The 26,722-nt window shown below is 44.5% G+C and overlaps 1 protein-coding gene across 2 annotated transcripts in view; it reads left to right on the top strand.

Moving 5' to 3' along the window:
• The window catches only part of NWD2 (NACHT and WD repeat domain containing 2), a 113,043-nt gene that overhangs the window by 29,889 nt on the left and 56,432 nt on the right, over nt 1-26,722 (top strand). For both annotated transcript variants that reach the window (XM_084856961.1, XM_084856960.1), the window contains exon 2: nt 8,853-8,941. Coding sequence is in view for 1 of the 2 variants with exons in the window: in XM_084856960.1 (XP_084713086.1) it covers nt 8,853-8,941 (89 nt within the window). In the remaining variant the exon portion in view is untranslated. The remainder of the gene's footprint in view (nt 1-8,852; nt 8,942-26,722) is intronic.

The raw sequence follows: 26,722 nt of genomic DNA, 5'->3' as shown, positions 1-26,722 counted from the left end.
TCGGACACGACTGGTTGGGGACACCTTTACCTTTTTTTTATTGATGCAGTATCTGTTGAGGTGTCTAGTGCATCATCTTACCCTGTTTTGTAGGATCAGTTTCAGGTTTTGAAGCCTGAAGATGTGGACAGAATGTTTGCATCCATGTGACCTCCCATGTGATCTCTCAACCCTTGCTCCATCATAGCTCCTTCAAGCTAGCCATGGGGCAGGTTGGCTGGATGGACTGAGAGAGTGGTAAATGCATCATCTCATGATGAAGTGGTCCCCACAGTTTTGAAGGAGGCAGCGGTGCAACCACTGCTGAAAAAACCCTCCCTGGATCCAGAGATTTATACTAACTGTCGTCTAGTCATAAATACCCCCTTTCTGAGTAAGGTGCTTGAGCGAGTTGTGGCATCTCGGCTACAGGCGCTCTGGATTATCCATTATCTTGATCCATTCCAGTCTTGGTTCAGGCCTGGTTTCAGGAAGGAATTAGCCTTGGTCACCCTGATGGATGACATTCAGGACAGGAATGCGGAGTGCAACCCTGTTAATTCTTTTTGATCCCTCAGCAACTTTTGATACCATTCACCACGGTATCCTCGTGGACCATGTCCATGAGTTGGGGGTACTGTTTTACGGTGGTTTGGCTCTTACTTATAAGGTCAATTCCAGAAAAAAACACTAGGTGACTGTGCCTTGGCCCGCTGGCAATTGAATTGTAGGGTGCCAAAAGGCACTATTTTGTCCCCAGTTAAACATCTATATGAAGCCTTTTGGAGTGGTCATTAGGAGATTTGGGGCAAGGTGACATCAATATGCTGATGACACCCACCTTTATTTCTCTGTAACATAACTTGTTCAAAAAGAACAGGGGGATCAGAAAGGGAGGTGGGGTTGCACTGTATGTGAAAAATAATATCTCTGCACAGAAACACAGGAGGATGAGCTTGGTAGCCCCATCGAGAGCATCTGGATCAAAATAAATGGAGCGAAGAATAAAAGGAACATGGTGGTTGGAGTATACTACCAGCCACCCAATCAAGGAGAAGATGAGGATGAAACTTTTAAAAAGCAAATAGCCAAGGTTTCAAGGAAGCACGATGTAGTAGTAATGGGGGACTTCAATTTCCCCAATATTTATTTGGAGACAAATTCTACAAAACATGGCCCCTCTAGGAAATTCCTGACTTGTGTGGTGGATAACTTCCTCCTACAGAAAGTAGAGGAAGGAACTAGAGGATCGGCTATCCTTGACTTGATCCTAACCAACAGAGATGACTTAGTGGATAAAATAGCAGTTACAGGAACTCTGTGGGAAAGCGACCATGTTATACTTGAGTTCTTGGTTCTAAGGGAAGCAAAAGCCAAGTGTAGTCAAATGCATACCCTGGAGTACAGGCAGGTAGCACAGAATTGCAGGGATGGCGTCAGGAACCTCCCTTGTGGACTGTGGGAATGCTATGGACATAATATACCTCAACTTCAGCAAAGCTTTCGACAGTGTGCCCCATGATCTCCTGATGAGCAAACTAGCTCAAAGTGGGCTAGATGAAACAACGATCCGGTGGATCCACAGTAGGCTACAGAATCGGACTCAAAGAGTGCTTCTGGGATCTTCTCAAACTGGGGAGAGGTAATGAGCAGGATACCGCAGGGCTCAGTCCTGGGCCCAGTGCTCTTCAACATTTTTATGAATGACTTGGAGGAGGAGGTGCAGGGAATGCTGATCAGATTTGCAGATGACACAAAATTGGGCGGGATAGCTAATACTTTGGAAGACAGAAACAAAATTCAAAGTAATTTTGATAGACTGGAGCGCTGGGCAGAAAACAACAGAATGACATTTAATAGGGATAAATGCCAAGTTCTGCACCTAGGAAAAAGAAACCAAATGCACAGTTACAAGATGGGGGATACGTGGCTCAACAACACTGCAAGCGAGAAGGATCTTGGAATTGTTGTCAATCACAAGCTGAATATGAGCCAACAATGTGATGTGGCTGCCAAAAAGGCAAATGCTCTTTTGGACTGCATTAATAGAAGCATAGCTTCCAAATCCCAAGAAGTACTAGTTCCCCTCTACTCAGCACTGGTTAGGCCTCATCTGGAGTACTGTGTCCAGTTCTGGGCACCACATTTTAAGAAGGATGCAGACAAACTGGAGAGGGTTCAGAGGAGGGCAACAAAGATGATCAGGGGACTAGAAATAAAGGCCTTTGAAGAGAGACTGAAAGAACTGGGCATGTTTAGCCTTGGGAAGAGAAGACTGGGGGAAGATAGGATAGTGCTCTTCAAGTACTTGAAAGGCTGTCACAGAGAGGAAGGCCAGGATCTCTTCTCGATCATCCCAGAGTACAGGACACAGAATAATGGGCTCAAGTGACAGGAAGCCAGATTCTGGCTGAACATCAGGAAAAACTTCCTGACTATTAGAGCAATACGACAATGGAATGCATTACCTAGGGAGGTGGTGGGCTCTCCCACACTGGAGGCCTTCAAGACGAGGCTGGACAGCCATCTGTCAGGGATGCTCTGACCTGGATTCCTGCATTGAGCAGGGGGTTGGACTCGATGGTCTTGTAGGCCCCTTCCAACCCTACTATTCTGTGATTCTGTGATCTCAGTCAGGAGAGGCTGTGCATGTTCTGAACTGGTGTCTGATGCAGGGCTAAGATACTGAAACTGAATCCTGATAAGACTATGGGTGGATGGGTCCCAGGTTCAGGAATTGGGTTGTTTACCTGTTCTGGATGGGGTTCCACTCTCTCTGAAGGAGCAGGTCCATAGTTTACTGGTGCTCTTGGATCCACCTTTGTCATTGGAGACCGAGCTGAACTCAGTGGCTCAGAGTGCCCATTAGCACTTCGGCTGGTACAACTATGCGTGTTCCTAGATAGGAATAGCTTAGCCACTGTGGTTCATGTACTGGTAACCTCACAATTAAACTACTGTAATGCACTCTTATGTGGGACTGACTTTGTGCCTGGTTTGGAAGCTGCAGCTAGTTCAGAATGCAGCAGCTAGGATGCTCAGTGGGGCACCCAGCCATATACAAATTACACCTATGTTAAAAGAACTGCAGTGGCTGTTTATTAGCTACCGAGCCATGTTTAACATTCTGTTGTTAACATACGGAGTTCTAAACAACTCAGGACCAGAGTAGCAGACCACCTTCCCCGCTATATATCCAGCTGACCATTGAGATCCCCAGAGGAGGCCTTGTTGGTCATGCCACAAGCAATGGAATGTCGCCACGTGACATCCAGAAAGCAGGCTTCTGAGTAGTGGCACCCACCCTTCTTAAACCCTCTCCCCTGTGCAGTTCGGGAGGCAGAAAATGTGGTGTGTTTTAAACACCTCCTGAAAAATACTTGTTTATGCAAGCTTTTCTGTCACGTTCCCTTGGCCCCCTCCTTCCTCATGCACACACACAAGAAGAGAGGATTCAGTCTCTCACCTTTAATTCACTATCAACAGGTTCATTACAGATGCAAATCTTTGAAGACTCTCAGGCTACAAAGGAATACAGGTGCTTCATTTATGAATGACAACAGGGGATCCAAATCGAAGCTACAATGTTGCCAGCAGTTTGAAACAAGAACTTGCTGGCTAGAACAACTTAGGGAGGGAGGCCCTTCCCTTCCAGTGATGCTCCCCCACGTTGACCCTCACACATTATCCGTTGTCTGAGCTCCGCCTCTAGCTTTTCCCGCTTTGCTCTGCACTGCTGTCTAGCATCCCTCAGGTCACAACCCGCGCTCTCCTCCTCCTCCTCCTGGGTTCTCACGGAGGGGGCTTCAGGCCCAGCCATCTGGGCGTTAGCATCCTGAGAAGCATGCCTATCCATATCTGAACTTGCTTGGGAAGATGCCTCCCCAAGATGCCTTATTTTCTTAAAATAAGAAAAGAAAAAAGTAGTCTGTCTGAAGCATGGAGGGCACCATTGATGGATGAATGGTTTAGTTCTCTGAGTTTTGGTATGTATGTATATTTCCCTTACCCACTCTGAAATAAGCCACGTTGAGTTCAGTAGGCCATCCATGGGTAAATATCTATAGGATTGCTGCCTTAAAGGCAAAAATGTAGAGCCATCATTTCCTTTGGTAAACATGACAGTTTTCCATGTCCTGCTATAGCCTGAACAGTTTTGTAATGCAGTGGTGATTCTATCATCCTTTGGGTTGTCAGCTCTTCAGCCAACCACTGTAGTTACATTTTTAAGAGCAGGTGATCTTCAAGAAGCAGGTGAAACTTTTCACATGGAGAAACATTATCACCTGCTTATTGTTGCATATCAAGCATCAGGCCTAATTAAAAGGTTGGCAACCCTAATCATGATGGGTGCAATCCAGGCTTGCATGAATGGAGTTTACTCATAGGATGCTCCGCTGGAGGGAGCTGAGGTGATTTTCACTGATTCCTCCTGCAGCCACCAGCACTGCATCCCATGCTGTTTGAGGAGGGGCGGGTCCCCTGATGCTGTGGAGCCACTTTTCAGGGGGCTGTAGGTGGAAGTGGGAATTGGCAAAAATTACCTCCCCCACCCCTTTCTCCAGCAGAAGGCTTTGATGAATCTGAGTCCCTTCCACAAATGGAAGACACATGTTTGAATCCTTTAAGGTTGCAATTCCCAAAAAAACGTATTAGGGAGTAAGCCCCAGTTAACACAGGGGGACTTACCTCTGAGTAAACATGTATAGAATTGCACATCCAGATGCTTAAAAAACTATGATCTGTGCACAGTCTTACATAAGCATTGAGACAGACTTCAAAGAAACCAAAAGATTCTTAGTTCATTCTGCATTTTTAAAGACAGACTTCTTTGGATTTCAGAATATCTAATTAACATGATATAAAAATAACTTATGGTCCATTTCCATTTTGGCAGCAAGAAAAGGACATTTAAGTGTCTCTTTTCCTCTGCAGAAGGCTGGTAAAACCTCCCATCTGACATAGCTTATTTTATTTTATTTTATTTTATTTAAGTAAGCTAATCGCGCAGACTTTCTACCAAGAAAAGGTAGGTTAGATTTTTATGTAATTAATCTAGGTTATCTGTCATGCATCCTAATTAGTTTATTCCATTTTAATTATGTGCCATTGCCTTTCCAAGCACAGAAGCATGAGGCACTGGGAGGAGTAGAGGAGGGTTGGTGAGTGGGTGTGTAGAAATTCTTAACGCGCATTCTGTTACACTCTTCCACTGACAAATTTTTCTGTAAGCAGAAATACCCACCTTTATACAGAAAGGGCTCTTCTGTCTTCTTTAGTGATGTACTGAATAAATGCATTCACTCAGATACATCTGAACACAAAGGTAGTTTAAATCTAATTCCAAGACCACAGCAGCAGTAGAGCTAATTCTGTTGCTGAACAGTGGCCAATCATTGTTTTCAAACTGGCACTGTAATTTTAATGCAGCAGTTACAGAAACATAAGAGAAGCTGTGCTGGTTCAGACCAAAGGCCGATCTGATTCACCATTCTTCTCACAGTAGCAAACCAGATGCCTAAGGGAAGCCCACAAGCAGAACATGAGGGCAACAGAATTTTTCCTGCAGAAAAAATAATGCCTCTTTTGCAGGGAGAGAAAAAAATCCTGAAAATAGGGGACAGAATTCGGCATGGCACTAGTACCTTTTAGCATAGTTAATCCACTAGACTAGAACATAGCCACAGTGACAGACTTCCTATTGGTCTGCTTGGAACCATTTCTGAACTGACACACAGAAAGGCAAAAACATGAAAAAGCTGGCTCATAACAAGACCCATCCATATCCTACACTGTAAGGCCTTGCTTTCTCTAATTGTTCTTATGTTTAATAAAATAGCTGTTCTTAACTGGCCTTCAACAGCAGACTCATGTCAGTCCCCCTGCTCAATAATATCTTGTAGAACTTGCCGCATGCCTCAACATCATTAAATTGAGTTCTCCACCCACTCCATATCATTAGATGCTACTGCTATCGGCAATGTAAAGGGAAACTCTCAGCATAATGAAGTCAGAGTAGGAGGTAAGTTGCACTTCAACAGCATGGGGAGAATCAGAGTGGTGTAGTGGTTAGAATGGGGAGATCAAGCTTTAAATCCCTACTCAGCCATGAAGCTTAAAGGGTGACCTTCGGCCAGTCAGACTTAGCTTAGCCTATCTCACAGAGTTGTGAAGATAAAGGAGAAAGACCATGCATGTCATCTTGAGTTCTTTGACAGAAAAATGAAATTATAATAGTAGTCAGTATAAAGGGAGAGGGGGGAACTTGACAACCAGTTGCAGGGGCATGTCTTGTTTCTGGTTTTGTTTAGGTTTTTTTAAAAATAGAATTGTATTATATATCATGAAAATGAAAATTCAGAAACAACAATAAAAGCCCCTGGGAATAGTCCCCTGACAACTGGGGCACAGTGGGCTATTACAAGAAACTTAATAAGAGTGCTGTATAATCTTCGTTTAGTTGTTATAATGTCCAAATGCTCAAAGCAGACGGCGTATATTGTTGTAAATCTGGTTGTGATGTATGTTGAATAAAACTCCACCATATAGCATAAAATGCTAGTGGTTCTGTCTTTCCTTGGATCAAAGCTAAGTCATACGTTATTTTTTTCTGAAATCGCCACTGTTCATATATTTCGATACCATGCAGGTAAGTTCAGGTTATCCAGTTTTTCCGCTGCTAAGTGATTGTCTGGTGAGTGGCAATTAACAAGACTGATAGCAAATCTTTACATTTAATACTTCCATTAAATCCTTTACACAATGATTTTTAAAGTTTTGGTTCACATACGATCATTTCTCTGGTAATAGTCATTATTTCTCTATGTACCAGCAGCCAGAATCCCTGTATTTGTGGGCATTCCCACCATAAATGGAAGTATGTGCCTTTTGTCTTGCAGCCTCTCCAAAAGAGGGGGCTGCACGTTGAAGTAATATGCACCAGTTGGATCCACATGTGATACCATCTGAGCAAGACTTTCAGGGAGGTTTCTTGGATAGAGGCTGACACATCTAAATAGTCTGTTATCCCATAGTTCCAACTAACATCTTCTAGTTCCCTTCCAAAGTCACCTTTCTTCACTTTTTTCAAGCCAACCATCGAACCCATCTGAGCATCTATTAAGATGGTATAAAATACAGTTGCAATTCCTTTACCCCCTTTCCCTACCATTAACATTGCTTGTTTCTTGTTTTGTTTAGTTCCTCTATCTATGAAGGGTCAAATCCAGTGAGGATGGATATCTTGGTCAATGTATGGGATGCTGAGAGTGCTATTTTTGCCACTCATTCATGACATCTCAACCAACACAAGAGGGGCTGGAATGTCCACCTTTCCACACCCTGCTTTAAGTCTAGATTTCCAAAGATATACAACAGGGGTGGGAAACATGTAGTTCTCCAGAACGTTATTTGGACTCCCATCAGCCCTAGCAAGCATAGCTAATGGTGAGGAATGATGAGGTTGCAGTCCAACAACATCTGGCAGGCTCCACATTCCCCATTCCTGGTATACAGGCATATTTCCTTTAGGCTGGCTTACACTCTGAAAGGAACAGAGCTAAATCTACAAAAGGCCTTTTCTGTTGTGGTGCTGAGGATTTGGAATGGGCTCTTGAGAGAAGTCTGCAGGGCCCCTACACTGCCCTCTCTGAACAGGCGTTCTTGAGTGCTGCTTTTTGAATATCGGTTTGCTGCTGTTTTGAATCTGATTGTGGGTTATTGAGTTATTTAAAACATTTTAATACTATTTATTTTTTATCATTGTTAGATCGATATAAGGTTGAGATAAAAATGCATGCCTTAAATCTCTCATTGTAAGTGATCCCAGAGTCAAATAAAGGGTCTTTGCTGAGGTAGACATGTGGATTTTATCAACCTAAAATAAATAATTTTTATTTAGAGCACAAATAAATGTAAAAAGCACCTGTTTTTACAACATTTTTAAGCACTCACCAAGAAAGATAGAATATACTGTGTTCCCCTGTATCACACTCTTGATTGAGAACTCTTGGCTTTTTCATGCATTACTTGTGGCAAATCCAAGTTTGATGCTGAAAAAATACACACATCAGGGCCGTAGTCAGTCCTCACTCATTAATGATTATATGGCATAATACATGGGTTTTCAAAAACAGATTTGTCCCCACTTGTCCACAGCTTACATTTTCAAGAGTTGAAATGTTCTTAAGTTATATGCAGAGTAATGTGATCCACTGCAAAACCAGTGCAGACCAGCAAAGCGACGTGCCTTTTATTTTATTTATTATATTCTTTATTTTATTTTTCTATGTAACTATTAATTTACCCAATTTTTGATTAATGGTTTTACATATAGTCATGAAACCTTTACTTTTTAAATACAGGACAATATGAAAAAGGGAAGGGGAAATCTAAAGGGAAGGGAATGGGAGCAAGAGGGCGGAAGGGTTTACCGTTTGTATTGTATTGGGAAATGGGGGGAAAAAATTCTAACAAACCTGTTAATAACAAAAAAAAGGTAGTTTTTGTCTCTATGTTAAAGTTGTTATAGAAACCCTTAAACCTGCTTATCCATAACTGCTAGACTGCTGCTAGGCTTTGGATTGTCTTCTCTTTCTAGAGATATTGCTAACTGTAAAAAAAATCTAGGAGTCTTATACACAACAGAAGGGGGTTGAATAGTTGGAGTGAGTATTAAAATGAATATTGGTAAATGTCACAACAAGCATTTCAGCTCAACAGGACATTCCCTACAGCATAAAACTCAGATTGCTGCATTAAGTTGTACTCACAGTTTTTAAGATTAGTCTTCTCTCCTGCATAAAACTACAATACTATAAATATACAGCTGTCACAAATATTGTTAACAAGCTTTCTCCCCTCCTTGCCTGCAGATACAGTAGCAGAAAGAAGTGCATTACGGGAACATGTGTATCCTAAGCTGCGGGAATTCTGCAGGGAAAACTATGGGCTGGAATTTCAGGTAGCATTTTCCTCATTAAATATTTACATTGTGATACTCATAAACCTACTAAACAAAATGTATTGTGCAGTGTTAAAATAATGAACACTGATATATCATTTCTATGTAGAATTTTTGTAAAAACGAAGGGCCATCCTCAGACAGGCACAGCTGCACCCCATTGTTGCCCTCCTCTCTCTGTTCTTCCCTCCCACAACCTGACTCACTCTCAGCCACAGGCATGCCACAGTATACTGTGTGACGCTGTAACAGGAGGAAGGTGTATGCCTCCCTAGGCCCATCCATCCCTGTCGTCCTCTGATCCCCAAGTAATGGCCAGCACACTGTGATGTGAACATGACTGAAGGCTAGCCAGGGAGAGGGAGTATTGGAGACCCCAGTGCCTATCCCTTTGCATAGTCAGAGTTGTGACCACATGGGCTGGATCATTTCATAAAATTTTAACATGAACATTTTCACTCAACTATGGTTTGGTACAAGTTTATGTTCCTTGTTGTTCTCTTCATTTGGACTAGACTTACATTTTCTGAGAACAATGTTTTGCCTCTAATAACTTCCTTGACTCTGCACATTAGCCATGCTGACATCCTTTTGAACTTGGTGGTACCTTTCCTGATCTGCAGCATACATTCTAGCTAAGCTTCTATTACTGAATAATACCCAAACTTTCTCAAGAGATCTGACCCTCTTGATTTTCCCTTTCAGTTTCCTTTTTACTAGTCCCTTTATTCTTTGAGAAGGTTCTTGGTAAGCTCTAGAAAATAAGCTTGCAACTAAAGCCCTAACTTAGCTGTCTCTTTATTTCCTCCTTTAAAAACACACACACAATTTTAATTAGAAATTTCACAGAACAAACAGAAAAAACTGAAGACTTTGTTCTAAAGTCCTCAGTTTCAAATATTATAACATTCTAGAAAAAAGGGGAAAAGAATAGGTTACACATAAACTTCAGTAAAGGCAGACCTAATATCCAAATATAAGTCCATTCGCAAGTGACACCTATATATCAGCCTTTCAAATGTTGCTAGTGTTGTTCAGTCTTCAATCAATTGCATTATAGGCAGTGAGCTTTTATGCTTCCAGTATTGTAGTATCAGTCTTTTAGCAGCCAGAAGGGCGTGAAAAATCCATTGATGCTGACCATGTGTTACATTCCAAAAAGCAGGTGAACCATTTAAGGGAACATGTACATCAGTAAATATTAAAGAGCATTCCAATGCAAAGTTGATCCATAGAATAACTGCCTCCTAAAAGGAGGCAACTATTGGGCATTTCCAAAACATATGAATAAAAGAAGCATTAACTGCGTTACACCTCCAACAGTTAGCCAAGTTTGACAAACCGTTGTTAAAGAGACATTGTGGCATCCAACAGACACAAAGCAAAAGTTTTTGCTGTGTAAGACATAACCGGAGGTCCATAGAAATGTCAGATACAGATGCCAAAATGGCGGTCAATTGATGAGACAAAATAGGACATTCCAATTCCCTGTTCCATTCTTGCTGTAAATCCAGTGTATCGTATTTATTCACTGATGATAAGTATTTATAAACATGAATTGTGGGTCGATATATCTGGTCAGCATCAATAAGTGTTTCCAATAGCAAAGGGGACTCCAAGGCAGTAAAGCAGCAGGACCGAATCTAGATTTTAAAAAAAATACTTTTATTCTATTTTTTAACTTTGTAAATGAAATAAATGAAAATAAATGAAACTGCGTGTGCAGTCCCCTAACTTGTTGGTGTTGGGGGACTTCAACGTACATTTGGGGGTTGTCCTCACAGGAGCACCTCAGGACTTCATGGAGACCATGGCTTCCTGGGAGCTGCACCATATTCCAACTGGACCCACCCATGTAGCCAGTCATGCACTAGACCTTGTGTTTGTTTCTGGAGAAGAGGGGAGTGATCTGGAAGTCGAGGGTATATCCACCACCCCCTTGTCATGGTCAGATCACTATCTGGTGACGTTGGACTTCTCGGTTCCACAACTCCTCCGCAGGGGTGGAGGACCCATTAAAATGGTCCGCCCCAGGCGTCTTATAGATCCGAATGGATTCCTGAACGCGCTTGGGGATTCTCTGGAGCATGCCAATGGCCACTCGGTCGAGACCCCGGTGAGTGGCTGGAATGCCGCGGTCACTGGGGCATTAGGTCGGGTGGCTCTGAAATGCCCTCTCCCCCTGAACAGGGCTCGGACTGCACCATGGTTCAGTCTGCAGTTACGAGCTCTGAAACAGGAGGTGAGACGGCTAGAGCGCCGGTGGCGGAAGTCTCGCTCCAAAGGCGATCAGACACGGGCTAGAGCTGTATTTTCAGCCTATCACGTGGCGGTGAAAGCAGCAAAAAAGGAATATTATGCTGCCTCTATCGTGTCTGCAGAGTGTTGTCCCAGGAGGCTGTTCCAAGTGGTCCGGAGCCTGGTCGGTCCAGTTGCTCCAGAACCACTGGAGCATTCTAAGGCCTCCTGTGAGGCCTTGGCAAGGCACTTTGCAGATAAAATTGATCGGAATAGGAGTGTTATTCCGTTCACTGTGGATACAGTTAGTGAGCAGGAGGCGGTCTGTGGCACACCGGTTTTGTGGGATCGGTTCCAGCTTCTTCCTTCTGATGAAGTGGACAAGGTGCTTTCATCTGTAAGGCCGACCACCTGCTTACTTGATCCTTGCCCATCTTGGCTCATTATGAGCTGCAGAGAGAGACTGGGTGAGGGGATCAGGGTGGTGGTGAACGCCTTCCTTGAGGAGAGAGTGATGCCATTAGCCCTCAAGGAGGCAGTGATAAGCCCGCTTTTAAAAAAGCCCTCCTTGGATCCCCAAGTTCTGAACAACTTTCACCCGGTCTCGAATCTGCCTTTTTGGGGCAAGGTGATTGAGCGGGTGGTGGTGATGCAGTTGAAGGCACACATGGAAGAAGCTGATTATCTAGGCTAATTTTTAATTAGCCTAGGCTGACCAGGCTCCATTTCAGTCGGGCTTCAGGCCTGGGCATGGGACAGAAACAGCCTTGGTCGCCTTGGTGGATGATATGAGGCAGGCTCTGGGTAGGGGCGAATGCTCCTTCCTTGTTGTCCTCGACCTCTTAGCAGCTTTTGATACCATTGACCACGGTAACCTTCTGGACCGCCTGGAGGGGTTGGGCATTGGAGACACCGTATTCCGGTGGTTCCGGTCCTTCCTCTCCGGCAGGTACCAGAGGGTAGCACTGGGAGAGGAGGTTTTGGACCCGTGGCCGCTCACTTGTGGGGTGCCACAGGGTTCCAACCACTGGGGGCTATCATCAGGAGGTTTGGGGTTTCGATGTCATCAGTATGCGGATGACACGCAGCTCTACCTCTCGTTCAAATCTTCACCAAGGTTGGCCGTAGAATCCCTGTCCGAATGTCTGGAGACAGTGAGTGGCTGGATGGGGAGGAATAAGCTGAACCCTGACAAGACCGAGGTACTTTCGGTGGGAGACGAGGAAGTTGGGGGATGTTGACCTGGTGTTGAATGGGGTATGGTTACCCTTGAAAGACCAGGTCCACAGCTTGGGGATCATCTTAGACTCCCAGCTGTCCATGGAGGTTCAGGTGTCAGCTGTGAGCCGGACAGCGCTGTACCAACTCCATCTGATATGGCAGCTGCGCCCCTACCTTCCCGACCATCTGCTCCCATCGGTAGTACATGCCCTGGTCTCCTCTCGTTTAGACTACTCTAATGCGCTCTACTTGGGGTTACCCTTGAAGACGGTTCGGAAGCTGTAGCTGGTACAGAACATGGTGGCTCGCCTGATTAAAGGCAGCCGCCGGCAAGATCACATCACTCCAGTGCTGAAGGAGCTGCACTGGCTACCAGTTGTTTTCCGGGCCAAATTCAAGGTGTTGGTTTTGACCTTTAAAACCCTATATGGTTCCGGCCCAGCCTATCTCAAGGAGCACCTCCAGCAACATCAGATAGGCCACTCAACAAGATCAGCCTCGGATGGCCTTCTCTCTGTCCCATCAGCCAGGACAACTAGGCTGGTGAGGATGAGGGAGAGGGCCTTAACTGTGGTGGCCCCCACTCTGTGGAACTCCCTCCCTAGGGAACTCCGCCATGCCCCCGCTTTAATGAGCTTCTGCCATGCATTAAAAACATGGTTGTTCAGGCAGGCATTTGTGGTGGGCTAGGGTAATTTTAGAAATGTCATGTTTTTAATGTTGAATTTTATTGTACAACAATAAAAACAGTTTATACATCACCCAGAGTGGCTGGGTGACCGGCCAGATGGGCGATTAATAAATTTAATAAATAAAATAAAACAAACAATACCAACAACCTAATCAATAACTACAATTTCCCAACAATACAATATTCTTAGGAGGACACAGCAATAACAGAAAAGAAAAAGAAAACAGGAGAAGGAGAAGGAGAGAGAAAAAAACATGAAAAAATATTTTAAATTATTTAAAATAATTAAATTTAAAGTTCATTATACAGAAACTTCAAATCCCATTCTGTTTAAAAATTATACCTATAATATTGGCAATATATTCAATACAGCATAAATAATCAACCTGACATTTCAATATCATATCATCAGTCTTCTAGCAAGGAAGCAGGCCTACAATTCATTTCCAGTAACCATATATTGTCCTTTAGCTAACATATAATAATAAAGCTTAACAATTTAACCAACCAAAAATCTTACTAACCGGTAATGATAATAATAATAATATTTTTAAAAGGAAGGAGATTTAAAAGGATGCATAATAATAATAACAAATCACTAATAAGTTTTATAATGTTATATAATACTAAAGCTTAAATCACCCTCACAACAATCACTAATATATTTTGTACTAAATATATCAATAGGTGTCCACATTTCTATACACCCTCAGACAGTAAATTTAAGTACAGTATATCATATCCATTTTAAAAAGAAAGGGTTTAAAGAAAAGAAAAAAAGAGAGAGAAAATAAGAGAAGAAGAAAAAGAGAGAGAGAGAGAGAAACATCTCTGACCTAGCCTGGATCTTCCAGACTAAACATAGCCAGTTAGCAAAACATGTTTGTAGATTCATGGTGCTGGAACAGAAATCTCATGCAATTTTCCATTTAGCCACGCCTCCGCCATTTCATGATTTAGGAACTTCTTCATCTGGCCTTCAGAAAAAATGCAAAATGTAGCAGGATACTTTAGGTGATATTGTAAGTTCATTTGTTTTCCCATATTTTTCGCCTTGGTAAATTGCCTTCTTTTATCAGCAACTTCTTTGATGTAATCCGGAAATAGCATAATTTTATCTTGTTTCCAAAAAAGGTTTCCAGCCTCTCTTGCCAAATGCAGGATATATTTTTTTTGTGGAGATTCTTGCAAACTGGACTATAATCGTATAACTAGTCCCTTTGGCATTTGACACACGACATGCCTGCTCAATATCAAATGAATAATCAAATGGCACAGGGAGTATCTCATGCAGGAACTTATCTACAAAAGTAGACAGATTTACATCAGTAGGTAAATATTTAATACCAATAATACGTACATTTGCTCTGCGCGCTAAAGCCTCCAGTTGAGAAATTCTGACAGAAAAATTGTTGAAAAAAGCTTGTGATGTAATTTCATTCCCTGCCATCTGATCTTGCAGCTCATTAACCTTCGCCTCCATTTTTTGCCAAGAAGCATTAATTAAATCCACAGCCCCTTGCAGGGCAGTGATGGAATTTTGGATGGTATCCAACCTCTTAGCCTGTTCTGCAAATTGCAAGGACAAAGTTTTTATCAGAGCAAGTAACTCCTCTGTATTTTCGCTTCTTGGAGCCTTTGCCAATGGAGGTGTGTGTGTGTGGGAGGGGGGTAGGCGGAGATCCTTTTTTTCGCCTTCACATGGTCATCCTTCTCTTCAAACAGATCTTGCAGGTCCTCAAATATTATTGATATTTCTTAATCCATTCCTCAAATGTTGTTGGCGTTTCTTAATCCAAAAACTACAATGGAGCACGTCAGCCCTAATTTCTCCTAATTGATTAGGAGGTTCAAACAACTTTGAGCGATGATTAAGCTCTGGCAGACTAGCCCTGGAGTTCAGAGCCCCTGCTACCATGCCGAGAGAGCTGTTCTTCCAAAACTTCATCCAGAGCTGCTCCCACCTCCCCTATTCATTCCAGGGGAGAGATTAAAAGGTTTTTCAACCTTTAAAAAGCTGTTTGACATAGCATCCCGTGGAGATTCCACAGGATGCTGCAAGGGTGACATTGGCTCCAACCTGAAGTCCAGGACCGAATCGAGATTCTAACAAATGTTTCAATTGCAAATACTACCATTCAGCTGTAGCAGGCAAATAAAATTTATCTCACAAAGCTGAAAATGGCAAAAATTCATCATCAACACCCAATAATTGATCCAGGGTAAAGATTATTTTATCTGTCCAGGTCCACCACAGAAACAGTTTCTTTCCTATTCTTAAATCTAGATTTCCCCATAAAGTCAATTTGGTGTGGGAAAATGGGTCAAACTGTAATTGGTGTGACGTTATTTGCCATGCATCTCTAACCGCCAAGATTGTGGGAGGAACTCTATCCGCCTTAATATGCCAGAAACCTAATGCAATCCATTTGGAGAGAGGCTCCAAAGAGGAAGATCCCAAAACTGACCAAGGTGGAAAATCAAATCTGGGTCAGAAAGACCAAAATTTAGTACAGGTCAGCAGATAAGCCCGATAATATGTAGCAAGATCTGGAAAGCCAAACCCACCTTCTTTAATTTCAAGTTGCATCCTTCTCAAATATATTCTTGATGGAAAGGAACCCCAAAAGAATTTCCAAAACAAAGCATAAAGTTTTTGGAAATATTTGCCAGGTATAACTTCTCTTTATTTCCTCCTGAATATTCTTTCATTTTAAAATCAGACATTTTAATAATAGATTAAGAGAGCAATCCTATTGCCAGTAGACACTGTCTAGACAGCCATAGGATTTTTCGGTTTCTCAGTTTCCAGAAACCACACTCCTCGCACCTCCCCTCATAGCCAGTGCGGTTCTTTCAGTGCTGCTAAGGTCTCTGCACTTGTAAACCGAGCGTGGAGAGGGCGAAAAGGGGGCAGTCCTAGGGACAAAGAGGGGAGGAGACTGCAGAAGCTGCTTTAGACAGCTTCCTATCAGGTCTTTGGGCCCCTTCCCTCTTTCCCGCAGAAACCGCAGCAAGATACGCAAAAACGTGTGTCTAGCCACAAATGCAGGGCGGCTGGAGCACAGAGGAGAGGATTCCCTCTGTGCTCCCTCCGCCCTGCATTGGATAGGCGTCATCCTCTGAGTTTGGAGACTGATGTCTATCTTGATAGGATTGTGCCCTAATTGTACTGCTGAGTTATAAAGGCTCTACTAAATCCTCAGTCACCCAGGCCATACAGCCCATTTTAAAGCACCAATTTAGAGATTATGTTTTTGTGTATACCTCAGATGTTCTAAGCATACACTCAAAAACTGTTCATTGCGAACAAACAAATTGGTATAAACTTGTGTTTGCAAACACATATATTATACACATACACTCATTAAAGAGTCAGGTTTAGCTGTGGCTGCCTGTCAAGTTTAGTGTCAGAGGAAAACCTGGGTTTGCCACTGCATAATGTGTGAAAAGGTTCAAAGACAGGGAGCAAGCATGCACACACAACTACTACAGTGGTGTGCTGTTCTCGTGTAGCTAGAAACACCACAAGTATTGCGGTTGCAGCAAGATGTTTTACACAAAAACTTCAGTGCATTTAACCCAAAGGCTGCAGTACTGACCCCTTGAAGTCAATGTCTAATTAGGTACTGTCAGATTCAAGTTGGATGTTATTCATCATAGACAGTTATTGACTCAATAGACATCTTTGTAATAATAGAGGTAGCCATTACCCAAGGGACAAATTACATATTATACTTCAGCCACATGTAACAAAGGACCAACAGCCCCTTCTCTGTTGCAAAGCTCTTCTGAAGTAGGGGCACAAAGAAAGCATGCCCTAATCCTTCCTTGTCAGTTGCTTTTCCACTGAAATTCCTCCCCACACTGTTTTTATTCCTGATGGATTCCAGACCAAAGGTCTGGAACTCGAATACGGATCCAGACACACTGGTAGGGGTTAAGAGCAGCAAGAAGGGTAGATTTTCAGGGTGAGAGAGCCATTGGCAGGGGAAGGATCATGTACCTCCGTCCTGCCATTTCTCTGATAAAAATCACACCCTCCAAGGGTGCTTTGCTCTAGATAAGGGAGCATCAGGACTTTATTACATGCCCTTAATGGTGCTTCTAGATGGAGGGCTTCTAGTGCTACCAATCAAAAGGCATTGTGTAGCTATTCCATATTTTCCTCCTCAACAGATTTTTTTTCTTGTAAGAACAAGACAGAAGAAATGGTGGAAAAACACAGGAGGGTTGTAAATGGAAGGCAGACACCCCCCACCCCACCCCCCACCTGTAAAATTCTGTGAATGATGCAGGGCAATTGAATGATAAAAGCCTCTTCGGAAAGCACCCTAAAACAGGATGAAGATTTCAGTTTGCATTTTTTTTCTTGTAAGAACAAGACAGAAGAAATGGTGGAAAAACACAGGAGGGTTGTAAATGGAAGGCAGACACCCCCCACCCCACCCCCCACCTGTAAAATTCTGTGAATGATGCAGGGCAATTGAATGATAAAAGCCTCTTCTGGAAGCACCCTAAAACAGGATGAAGATTTCAGTTTGATAAATGAGTTATGTATGGAAGTCAGGCCTCTGCCCAATTTAAAATACATAGGAAACTATTGCCTAAATGCAGTCTTAGAGGATTTCCCTAGATACAAAAATAAAACGGAGAGCCACTGTTGTGATTTTAACTTAAGCTTGAGTGCCGACATAAGCCTGAATATTCAGGAAGGCCTCCTCAGAGCAGCTGACAACGCACATGCCATTACTAGCCATTTTGTTTACATTTTCTGAAATTGGGTCACAAATGTGATCACTCAAATCTTTCACATTCCTGCATGAATAATTTCACATTCCTTGGAACAAGTTAGAAAAGAAATGCAGAATTTTGTAAAGGAGAAATGAAATAACATGCTGGTTCCATGGATTGTCTGTTCTGTATTTGCTTTGTATGCCAGTCTGTTGTTGTTTTTAGAATGCTGATGGTATCTAAGGCAGTGTACATAAAAGAAAATAAAGACACAGGCCCTACTCTCACGCTTACAGTCTAAGTAATAACTAGCACACAGTGGAAGGGAAATGGAGGGAAAAGGTAGAGGAGGGAGATCAGTTTGAGAATATCAGAACGAAGAGGTGACTTATTAACAGGCATTTAAACACAAAATACAGCTTACACTGGAGAGGCAAAAGTGATGTTCTTGTGGTTGATAGCTTCAGGCCAGATTGTCCTTTGCCTTGCTTCTGCAGACAGAATAACTGACACTTGCAGCAGAGTTGTTTTAGAAAGAGGGTGGAATCTCTTACATTTTCTCAGTATTTCTCAGTATTTTCTCAATATTTAATTATGTCACAATATTTCATTATGTGATGTAATTAAAATATATTATAATGCTCACAGTTGGTATTATCATTATTTCCTGCTAGGAACCATGTGTTTTCCAGAGACGTTGGAATAGCCCACTGCAAAAGTCAGGGAAATGCTTTATTTCTTATACTTAAAACATTTATAGCAGGGGTAAGGAACCTCTGGCCTATGGGCTGGATGTGGCCCATGGAGCCTTTGTATCCAGGGCGCAGCCTTCTTCCTTGTCCCCACCACCACCACCATGCATGGCCTTTAGCCTTGGGGAAAGGTCCCATTCACACAAATGGGATCTTTTTTCTAAGGTTAATAGCTGCATCGGGGGTGGGGGGCAATTTTCAGGGGGTGGCAGCTGGGGAAAGAGATAAGGAGAGAGACAGAGATATAGAGACAGAGGGCCGATCTACACTGCACCCGTCATCGCAATGAATTCAGTGTCCTGTCGGGTTAAACGCTCTCGCATTAAAACGTGATTGTCCACACTCACCCATTTTCCCCGTTGCAGTGCTTCATCGAATGCGTGAGCTCAGTTCACACTCGAGCGCTGTGCTGTTTTCCTGCTCTTAAAGATGGAGGCTCTCATTGGAGGATCAGAAACTCTTCCTGATTCTGCTGATTCCACTCCCGCCACGCTCACAGCTCTCGACGGCCCCATGTCGTCTTCCGGCTACTGATCGCATAGCTTCCTCAGCACTCAATGTTTCCTCAGCGACAAGCAAAGGGCTGGATGTGCTCGCGCTTGTCTGATCTCGGAAGCTAAGCAGGGTCGGCCCTGGTCAGTAGTTGGATGGGCGACCGCCTGGGAATCAGTCTTCCTGCATTGAGCAGGGAGTTGTTCTGTCCCTTCAAATGAGACTAGGTTTTACCCCCTTCAGCTTTTAAAAAAAAATTAAGGCGTTATCTTCGAAGAATCGTGGCTTCCCCGTGATGTTTGTTTTCCTAATTAGGCATGATCTTCGAAGATTCAAAGATAAGATTCGAATCTTTGAAGATCATGCCTGAATTAGGGAAAAAAACATCACGGAGAAGCCGCGATTCTTCGAAGATAACGCCTTATTTAAAAAAAAAAAAAAGCCAAAGGGGGGAAAACTTAGTCTCATTTGAAGGGACAGAACAACCCCCTGCTCAATGCAGGAAGCCTGATTCCCAGGCGGTCGCCCATCCAACTACTGACCAGTAGCCGGAAGATGACATAGGGCCGTCGAGAGCTGTGATTGGACAAGAGGGAAATATAAACACCGCCGTATATGGACAGGCAGGGGAGGGGACTACGACCAGATACGGTAGCGAAGGCAGAAAATCAGAGCACATTAATGGGAAATACCGGGATATCAGGGTCTTGAAAGCGGGAGCACGGAAGCGGGAAATTCCAGTTCCAATTCAAGGTGGCTACTGCGTAGTGTGAAAGGCGGGCGGTGAAACCTCATTGGAAGCAAAAAAAAACCCTGTAAGTGTAGATCGGCCCAGAGAGAAGGGGGGACAAAGGGAAGGGAGAGAGTGGGGGGACAAAGAGATGGGAAGTGGCTGTGAGCTCACCAGGTGCTTCTGAGAGCTCCAACTGAATTGGGGGTGTGTGGCCTGAGTACTCCCAGCAGCTGAGTGAGCAGGAAGCTTTAGTCTGTTTCCCGCCTCTTAGCTGAGCAGAGCAGAGCAAGCTGCTCTAGCTGGTCCAGGGGCTACAGAAGCAAGCAAGCTCCCAGAGAGCGAGCAACCAGAGCGAGCAAACAGGAGTTGGCCAGGGGAGCTGCAGTGGTAGAAGAGACAAAGGGGACAAAGGAGACAGAGGCTAAGAGGTAATTGGGCTGCAGGAAGCCCAGGGGGCTGTCCTTTATCCTTCTGAGTGGCTGTGAGCACACCAGGTGCTTCTGAGAGCTCCAACTGAATTGGGTGTGTGTGGTCTGAGTACTCCCAGCAGCTGAGTGGGCAGGAAGCTTCAGTCTGTTTCCCGCCTCCCAGCTGAGCAGAGCAGAGCAAGCTGCTCCAGCTGGTCCAGGGACTACAGAAGCAAGCAAGCTCCCAGAGAGCGAGCAGACAGGGGGAGCAAACAGGAATTGGCCAGGGGGGGGGTCTTTTTTAACTAACTTTTTTTAAATTTGTCTTGTAACATGCACTTCCACACCAGTGGGACTCTGTTTTTGACCTCTAGTGAGTAGAGGAGCAGGCACAGGCTAGTCTAGAACAATCACAAAGCTAGACACAAAAAAGGAAAAGAGGCTATGGAAGGATAAGACTCCAATGGTGGTGACCTGCAAGGTGTGTGCAATGTTTGTTTTCTTGCCTGAGAGCAAACATGGCCTACACCTGCAACAAGTGCAAGTTGATCACGCTGCTGGAAGAAAAAGTAAGTGGACTGGAGCGGCGACTGTCAACCCTCCGGGGAATAAGAGAACACGAAGAGTTCTTGGGACAGAATGGGCGAACCACAGCAGCAAAGGGAAGACCAGAAGAGCAACAGCAAGATGAGGCAGAAGTGGGAAATGCTGAGGTGAAGAAAAATGGAGTAGAGGATACTCGGTGGAAAAGGGTGACAGTTAGGAGAAGAAGAACTAGACGCCACTCTGCACCAGTGGAAGCAGTGGAGATGTGGAACTGATTCCAGGTATTTGCGGATAAGACTGGAGGACAGCCTGCAGAGGAAGAATCACAGGGGAACCTACATGAGAGTGAGCAAGAGGCTGAAGGTCAGTCAAACAGAGGCAGTGAAACCCAGGCCTACAAGAAGAAGAAGAGAAGAGTGGTAGTAGTGGGAGACTCCTTGCTGCATGGGATCGAGACCCAAGTATGTCGCGAAGACCCATGGACTCGCCAGGTATGTTGTCTCCCAGGAGGACAGATTAGAGACGTGCCTGAACGGTTGCCTGCACTCATAAAGCCCACCGACAGGTATCCTTTCTCATCCATGTGGGAACAAATGATACCGCCAAGCGGAGCTACGAAGAAATCACATCAGACTTTGAAGCTTTGGGAAGGAAACTCAAGTACTTTGGGGCCCAGAGAGTTTTCTCATCCATCCTTCCAGTAGTTCGAAGAGGGATAGAAAGGGAACGAAAAATACTCCGAGTGAATGACTGGCTACGAAGGTGGTGCTGACAAGAGAGATTTGGATTCTGGGACCACGGGCTATACTTCCTGGAAGATGGGCTGTTGGCTAGGGATGGGTTGCACCTCACAAAGGCTGGGAAGAATGTGTTTGGCCACAGCATGAAGAACTTCATCAGGAGGGCTTTAAACTGAATCCTATGGGGAAGGGAGATGTAATGTTGGGGGTAACAATGGACGTAGGCTCATGCACTGCATTGGAGAGAACAGCTGTAATAGCACCCAATAATAGTCTTCAGACACATGTAGGAAGAAAGCCAGACTATGAAGCACATGGTCTTCGATGTCTATATACTAATGCCCAGAGTATGGGAAACAAACAGAACAAACTTGAACTCTTAATACAGGAGGGAAATTATGACTTGATAGGTATAACTGAGACTTGGTGGGATGACTCTCATGACTAGAATACAGCAATTGAAGGATATAACTTGTTCAAAAAGAACAGGAGGAACAGAAGGGGAGGTGGGGTTGCACTGTATGTGAAAAATACATATCTCTGCACAGAAATACAGGAGGATGAGCTTGGTAGCCCCATCGAGAGCATCTGGATCAAAATAAATGGAGCAAAGAATAAAAGGGACCTGGTGGTCAAAGTCTACTACCGGCCAGCCAATCAAGGAGAAGATGAGGATGAAACTTTTGAAAAGCAAATAGCCAAGGTTTCAAGGAAGCATGATGTAGTAGTAATGGTAATTTCCTTGTTATTTGTTGGGAGACAAATTCTGCAAAACATGGCCCCTCCAGGAAATTCCTGACTTGTGTGGCGGATAACTTCCTCCTACAGAAAGTAGAGGAAGGAACTAGAGGATCAGCTGTCCTTGACTTGATCCTAATCAACAGAGATGACTTAGTGGATAATGTAGCAGTTACAGGAACTCTGGGAAAGCGACCATGTTGTACTTGAGTTCTTGGTTCTAAAGGAAGCAAAAGCCAAGTGTAGTCAAACGCGTACCCTGGATATTAGGAAAGCTGATTTTAATAAACTCAGAACAATGATCAGTAAGGTCCCATGGCAAGCGACGCTAACGAGAAAAGGAGTCCAAGATGGGTGGGAGCTTTTAAAAAAGGAAATTCTCAAGGCACAATCACAAACAATTCCAACAAGAAGAAAAGGTGGAAAACAAAAGAAAAAACCAATGTGGCTTCACAAAAACCTTAGAGATGACCTGAAAACAAAAAAGGACACATATAGGAAGTGGAAAGAAGGCCAAGTAACAAAGGAAGAGTACAGGCAGGTAGCACGGAATTGCAGGGATGGCGTCAGGAAGGCTAAAGCTGGGAACGAGCTGAGGTTAGCGAGGGATGCTAAAAACAACAAAAAAGCTTTCTTCAGCTATGTGCGTAGTAAAAGGCAGAGGAAAGAAATGGTGGTTCAGCTATAAAATAAGGATGGCAAAACGATAACAGATGACAAAGAAAAGGCAGAGGTGCTCAATTCCTACTTTGGCTCAGTCTTCTCCCAAAAGAGGGTCTATGACCCCCCTGGCAAAGGCGAAGTACAGGCTGAAGGGGCAGGATTGCAGCTTGAGATCAATAAGCATATGGTCAAGGAACACCTAATGACTTTGAATGAGTTCACATCTCCAGGGCCAGATTAACTGCATCCTAGAGTCATAAAGGAACTGGCAGAAGAACTCTCAGAATCACTGTCTATTCTCTTTGAGCAATCCTGGAGGACAGGTGAAGTGCCAGATGACTGGAGGAGGGCTAGTGTTGTCCCTGTCTTCACAAAGGGTAAAAAGGAGGAACCTGGGAACTACAGACCAGTCAGTCTGACATCAATCCCTGGGAAAATTCTGGAGCAGATGATAAAGCAATCCATCTGTAAGCACCTTGAAAACAATGCCATGATTACTCGAAGCCAACATGGATTTGTCAAGAACAAGTCCTGCCAGACGAATCTGATCTCATTTTTTGATCAAGTAACCTCCCTTGTGGACCGTGGGAATGCTGTAGACATCATATGCCTTGACGTCAGCAAAGCTTTCGACAAAGTGCCCCATGATATCCTGATGAGCAAACTAGCTCAAAGTGGGCTCGATGAAACAATGATCCGGTGGATCCACAGTTGGCTACAGAATCGGACTCAAAGAGTGCTTATCAATGGGACCTTCTCAAACTGGGGAGAGGTAACGAGTGGGGTACTGCAGGGCCCAGTGCTCTTCAACATTTTTATTAATGACTTGGAGGAGGAGGTGCAGGGAATGCTGATCAGATTTGCAGATGACACAAAATTGAGGGGGATAGCTAATACTTGGAAGACAGAAACAAAATTCAAATGATCTGGATAGACTGGAGCGCTGGGCAGAAAACAACAGAATGACATTTAATAGGGATAATGCCAAGTTCTGCACTTAGGAAAAAGAAACTAAATGCACAGTTACAAGATGGGGGATATGTGGCTCAACAACAGTACAAGCGAGAAGGATCTTGGAATTGTTGCCGATCACAAATTGAATGACTATGAGCCAACAATGTGATGTGGCTGCAAAAAAGGCAGATGCTCTTTTGGGCTGCATTAATAGAAGCATAGCTTCCAAATCCTGGGAAGTACTAGTTCCCCTCTACTCAGCACTGGTTAGGCCTCATCTGGAGTACTGTGTCCAGTTCTGGGCACCACACTTTAAGAAGGATGCAGACAAACTGGAGCGGGTTCAGAGGAGGGCAACAAAGATGATCAGGGGACTGGAAACAAAGCCCTATGAAGAGAGACTGAAAGAACTGGACATGTTTAGCCTTGAGAAGAGAAGACTGAGGGGAGATAGGATAGCACTCTTCAAGACCTTGAAAGGTTGTCACAGAGAGGAAGGCCAGGATCTCTTCTCGATCATCCCAGAGTGCAGGACACAGAATAATGGGCTCAAGTTACAGGAAGCCAGATTCCGGCTGAACATCAGGAAAAACGTCCTGACTGTTAGAGCAATACGACAGTGGGACCAATTACCTAGGGTGGTGGTGGGCTCTCCCACATTGGAGGCGTTCAAGACGAGGCTGGACAGGGACGCTCTGACTTGGATTCCTGCATTGAGCAGGGGGTTGGACTCAGTGGTCTTGTAGGCCCCTTCCAACCCTACTATTCTATGATTTTATGAAGACAGAAAATGTTGATTTGGTCATGCCCACCACTGGCATGTGGTTCCCAGCAGGTTATGCAAGAGCAAATACTGCATGAGGCTGAGATTCCTGGTTTATAGTAATGAGTTTGTTTTAATTGTAAATAGTTGTAGTATTTCAGAGCGAAAGAATCCAAACAGTGTCTAGCTTGCATGAAACCAATATACCTGTGACATAGGTGACCCTTAAATTCAGGCTGTTGTTTGAGAAAATCATGCATCCAGGATACATTTATTATAATATTTGAAAGCATTTCAATTTTCTCAGTTGTCTGTGAACAGTGCCATTAGGTGGGTGTACCGCCCACCCCGCTGCCCATCAGACTCCCTGCCTGAGCTGATGGAGGTGGTCTCAGACTTGGTGTTGAGGACCCCCAGGATGATGGTCCTGGGGGATCTCAACTTCCATGCTGAGGCCGCTGTATCTGGGGCGGCTCAGGACTTCATGGCCGCCATGACAACCATGGGGCTGTCCCAACATGTCATCGGCCCAACGCATATAAAAGGACACACGCTTGATCTGGTTTTCTCGACTGGGCAGGTGGATGGTGATCTGAAAGTGGAGGAATTAACATCTGTCCCTTTGTCATGGTCAGATCACTTCCTGCTGAGGTTTAGACTTCTGGTGGCCTTTCCCCTCTGCAAGGGTGGGGGACCTATTAAAATGGTCCGCCCCCGGAGATTAATGGATTCCGATGGATTCCAGAGGGCTCTGGGAGATTTTCCTGCTGGTATGGCTGGTGCTCCTGTCGAAGCCCAGGTCGCTCTGTGGAATGCAGAGATGACTCGGGCGGTTGACACGATCCCGCCCAAGCGCCCTCTCCCTCTGAGCAGAGCCCAGACAGCTCCTTGGTATACACCTGAGCTGAGGGCAATGAAGCAAGAGGGGAGACGGCTAGAACGCAGGTGGAGGAAAACTTGTGCTGAGTCTGACCGAACACAGGTAAGAGCCCACTATCGAGCCTACTCTGTGGCGGTGAGGGTGGCAAAGAGGCAGTTCTTTTCCACCAGCATTGCATCTTCTCAGTGTCGTCCAGCGGAGCTTTTCCGAGTGGTTCGCGGCCTGTTACATTCTGGGCCAGGGAGAGAGACGGTGGAACCCTCGGTAGCACGCTGTGACAAGTTTGCTCTGTACTTTGAGGATAAAGTCACTCAGATTCGTCATGAATTGGACACCACCATTAATGCAGTTCCATTGGTAGAGGCGTTCAGAGCACCGTCTGGTCCAGTTTTATTGGATGAGTTTCAGTTACTGAGGCCTGAGGATGCGGACAAGGTGCTTGGCCAAGTCCGATCGACCACTTATGTGCTTGACCCTTGCCCTTCATGGCTTATTAAATCAAACAAGGAGGGGTTGTCCAGCTGGGTCCAGGAGGTTGTAAATTCCTCCTTGAGAAAGGGAGTGGTGCCTGCTGCTTTAAAAGAGGCAGTAATTAGACCACTCCTGAAAAAGCCTAACCTGGACCCAGAGGATGTTAACAATTATAGGCCAGTGGCCAACATCCCCTTCCTGGGCAAGGTGCTTGAGCGGGTGGTTGTAGGACAGCTCCAGGCACTCTTGAATGAAACGGATTATCTAGATCCATTTCAATCGAGCTTCAGGCCTGGTTTTGGAACGGAAACTGCCTTGGTCGCCCTGTGGGATGACCTCTGCCGGGAGAGGGACAGGGGGAGTGCGACCCTGTTGATTCTCCTGGACCTCTCAGCGGCTTTCGATACCATCGACCATGGTATCCTTCTGGATAGGTTGTCTGGGTTGGGAGTTGGAGGCACTGCACTACAGTGGTTCCGCTCCTACTTGGATGGCCGATTCCAGAAGGTGGTGCTGGGGGATTATTGCTCTGTGCCATGGCAATTGTGCCATGGGGTTCCACAGGGCTCTATTCTATCCCCCATGCTGTTTAACATCTACATGAAACCGCTGGGGGAGGTTATCCGGAGGTGTGGGCTGAGGTGCCATCAATATGCGGATGACTCCCAGCTCTACCTCTCTTTCTCATCAAAACCAGGTGAGGTAGTGGCTGTTCTGAACCAGTGCCTGGGCACGGTAATGGACTGGATGAGGGCTAA

The sequence above is a fragment of the Heloderma suspectum genome, chromosome 5 (genome assembly GCF_057233095.1).
Source record: "Heloderma suspectum isolate Gila_16-S chromosome 5, 16-S_ref, whole genome shotgun sequence".
NCBI classification, from domain to species: Eukaryota; Metazoa; Chordata; class Lepidosauria; order Squamata; family Helodermatidae; genus Heloderma; species Heloderma suspectum.
The sequence above is the reverse complement of the archived record's forward strand: the minus strand, read 5'-3'. Positions and strand labels throughout refer to the sequence as shown.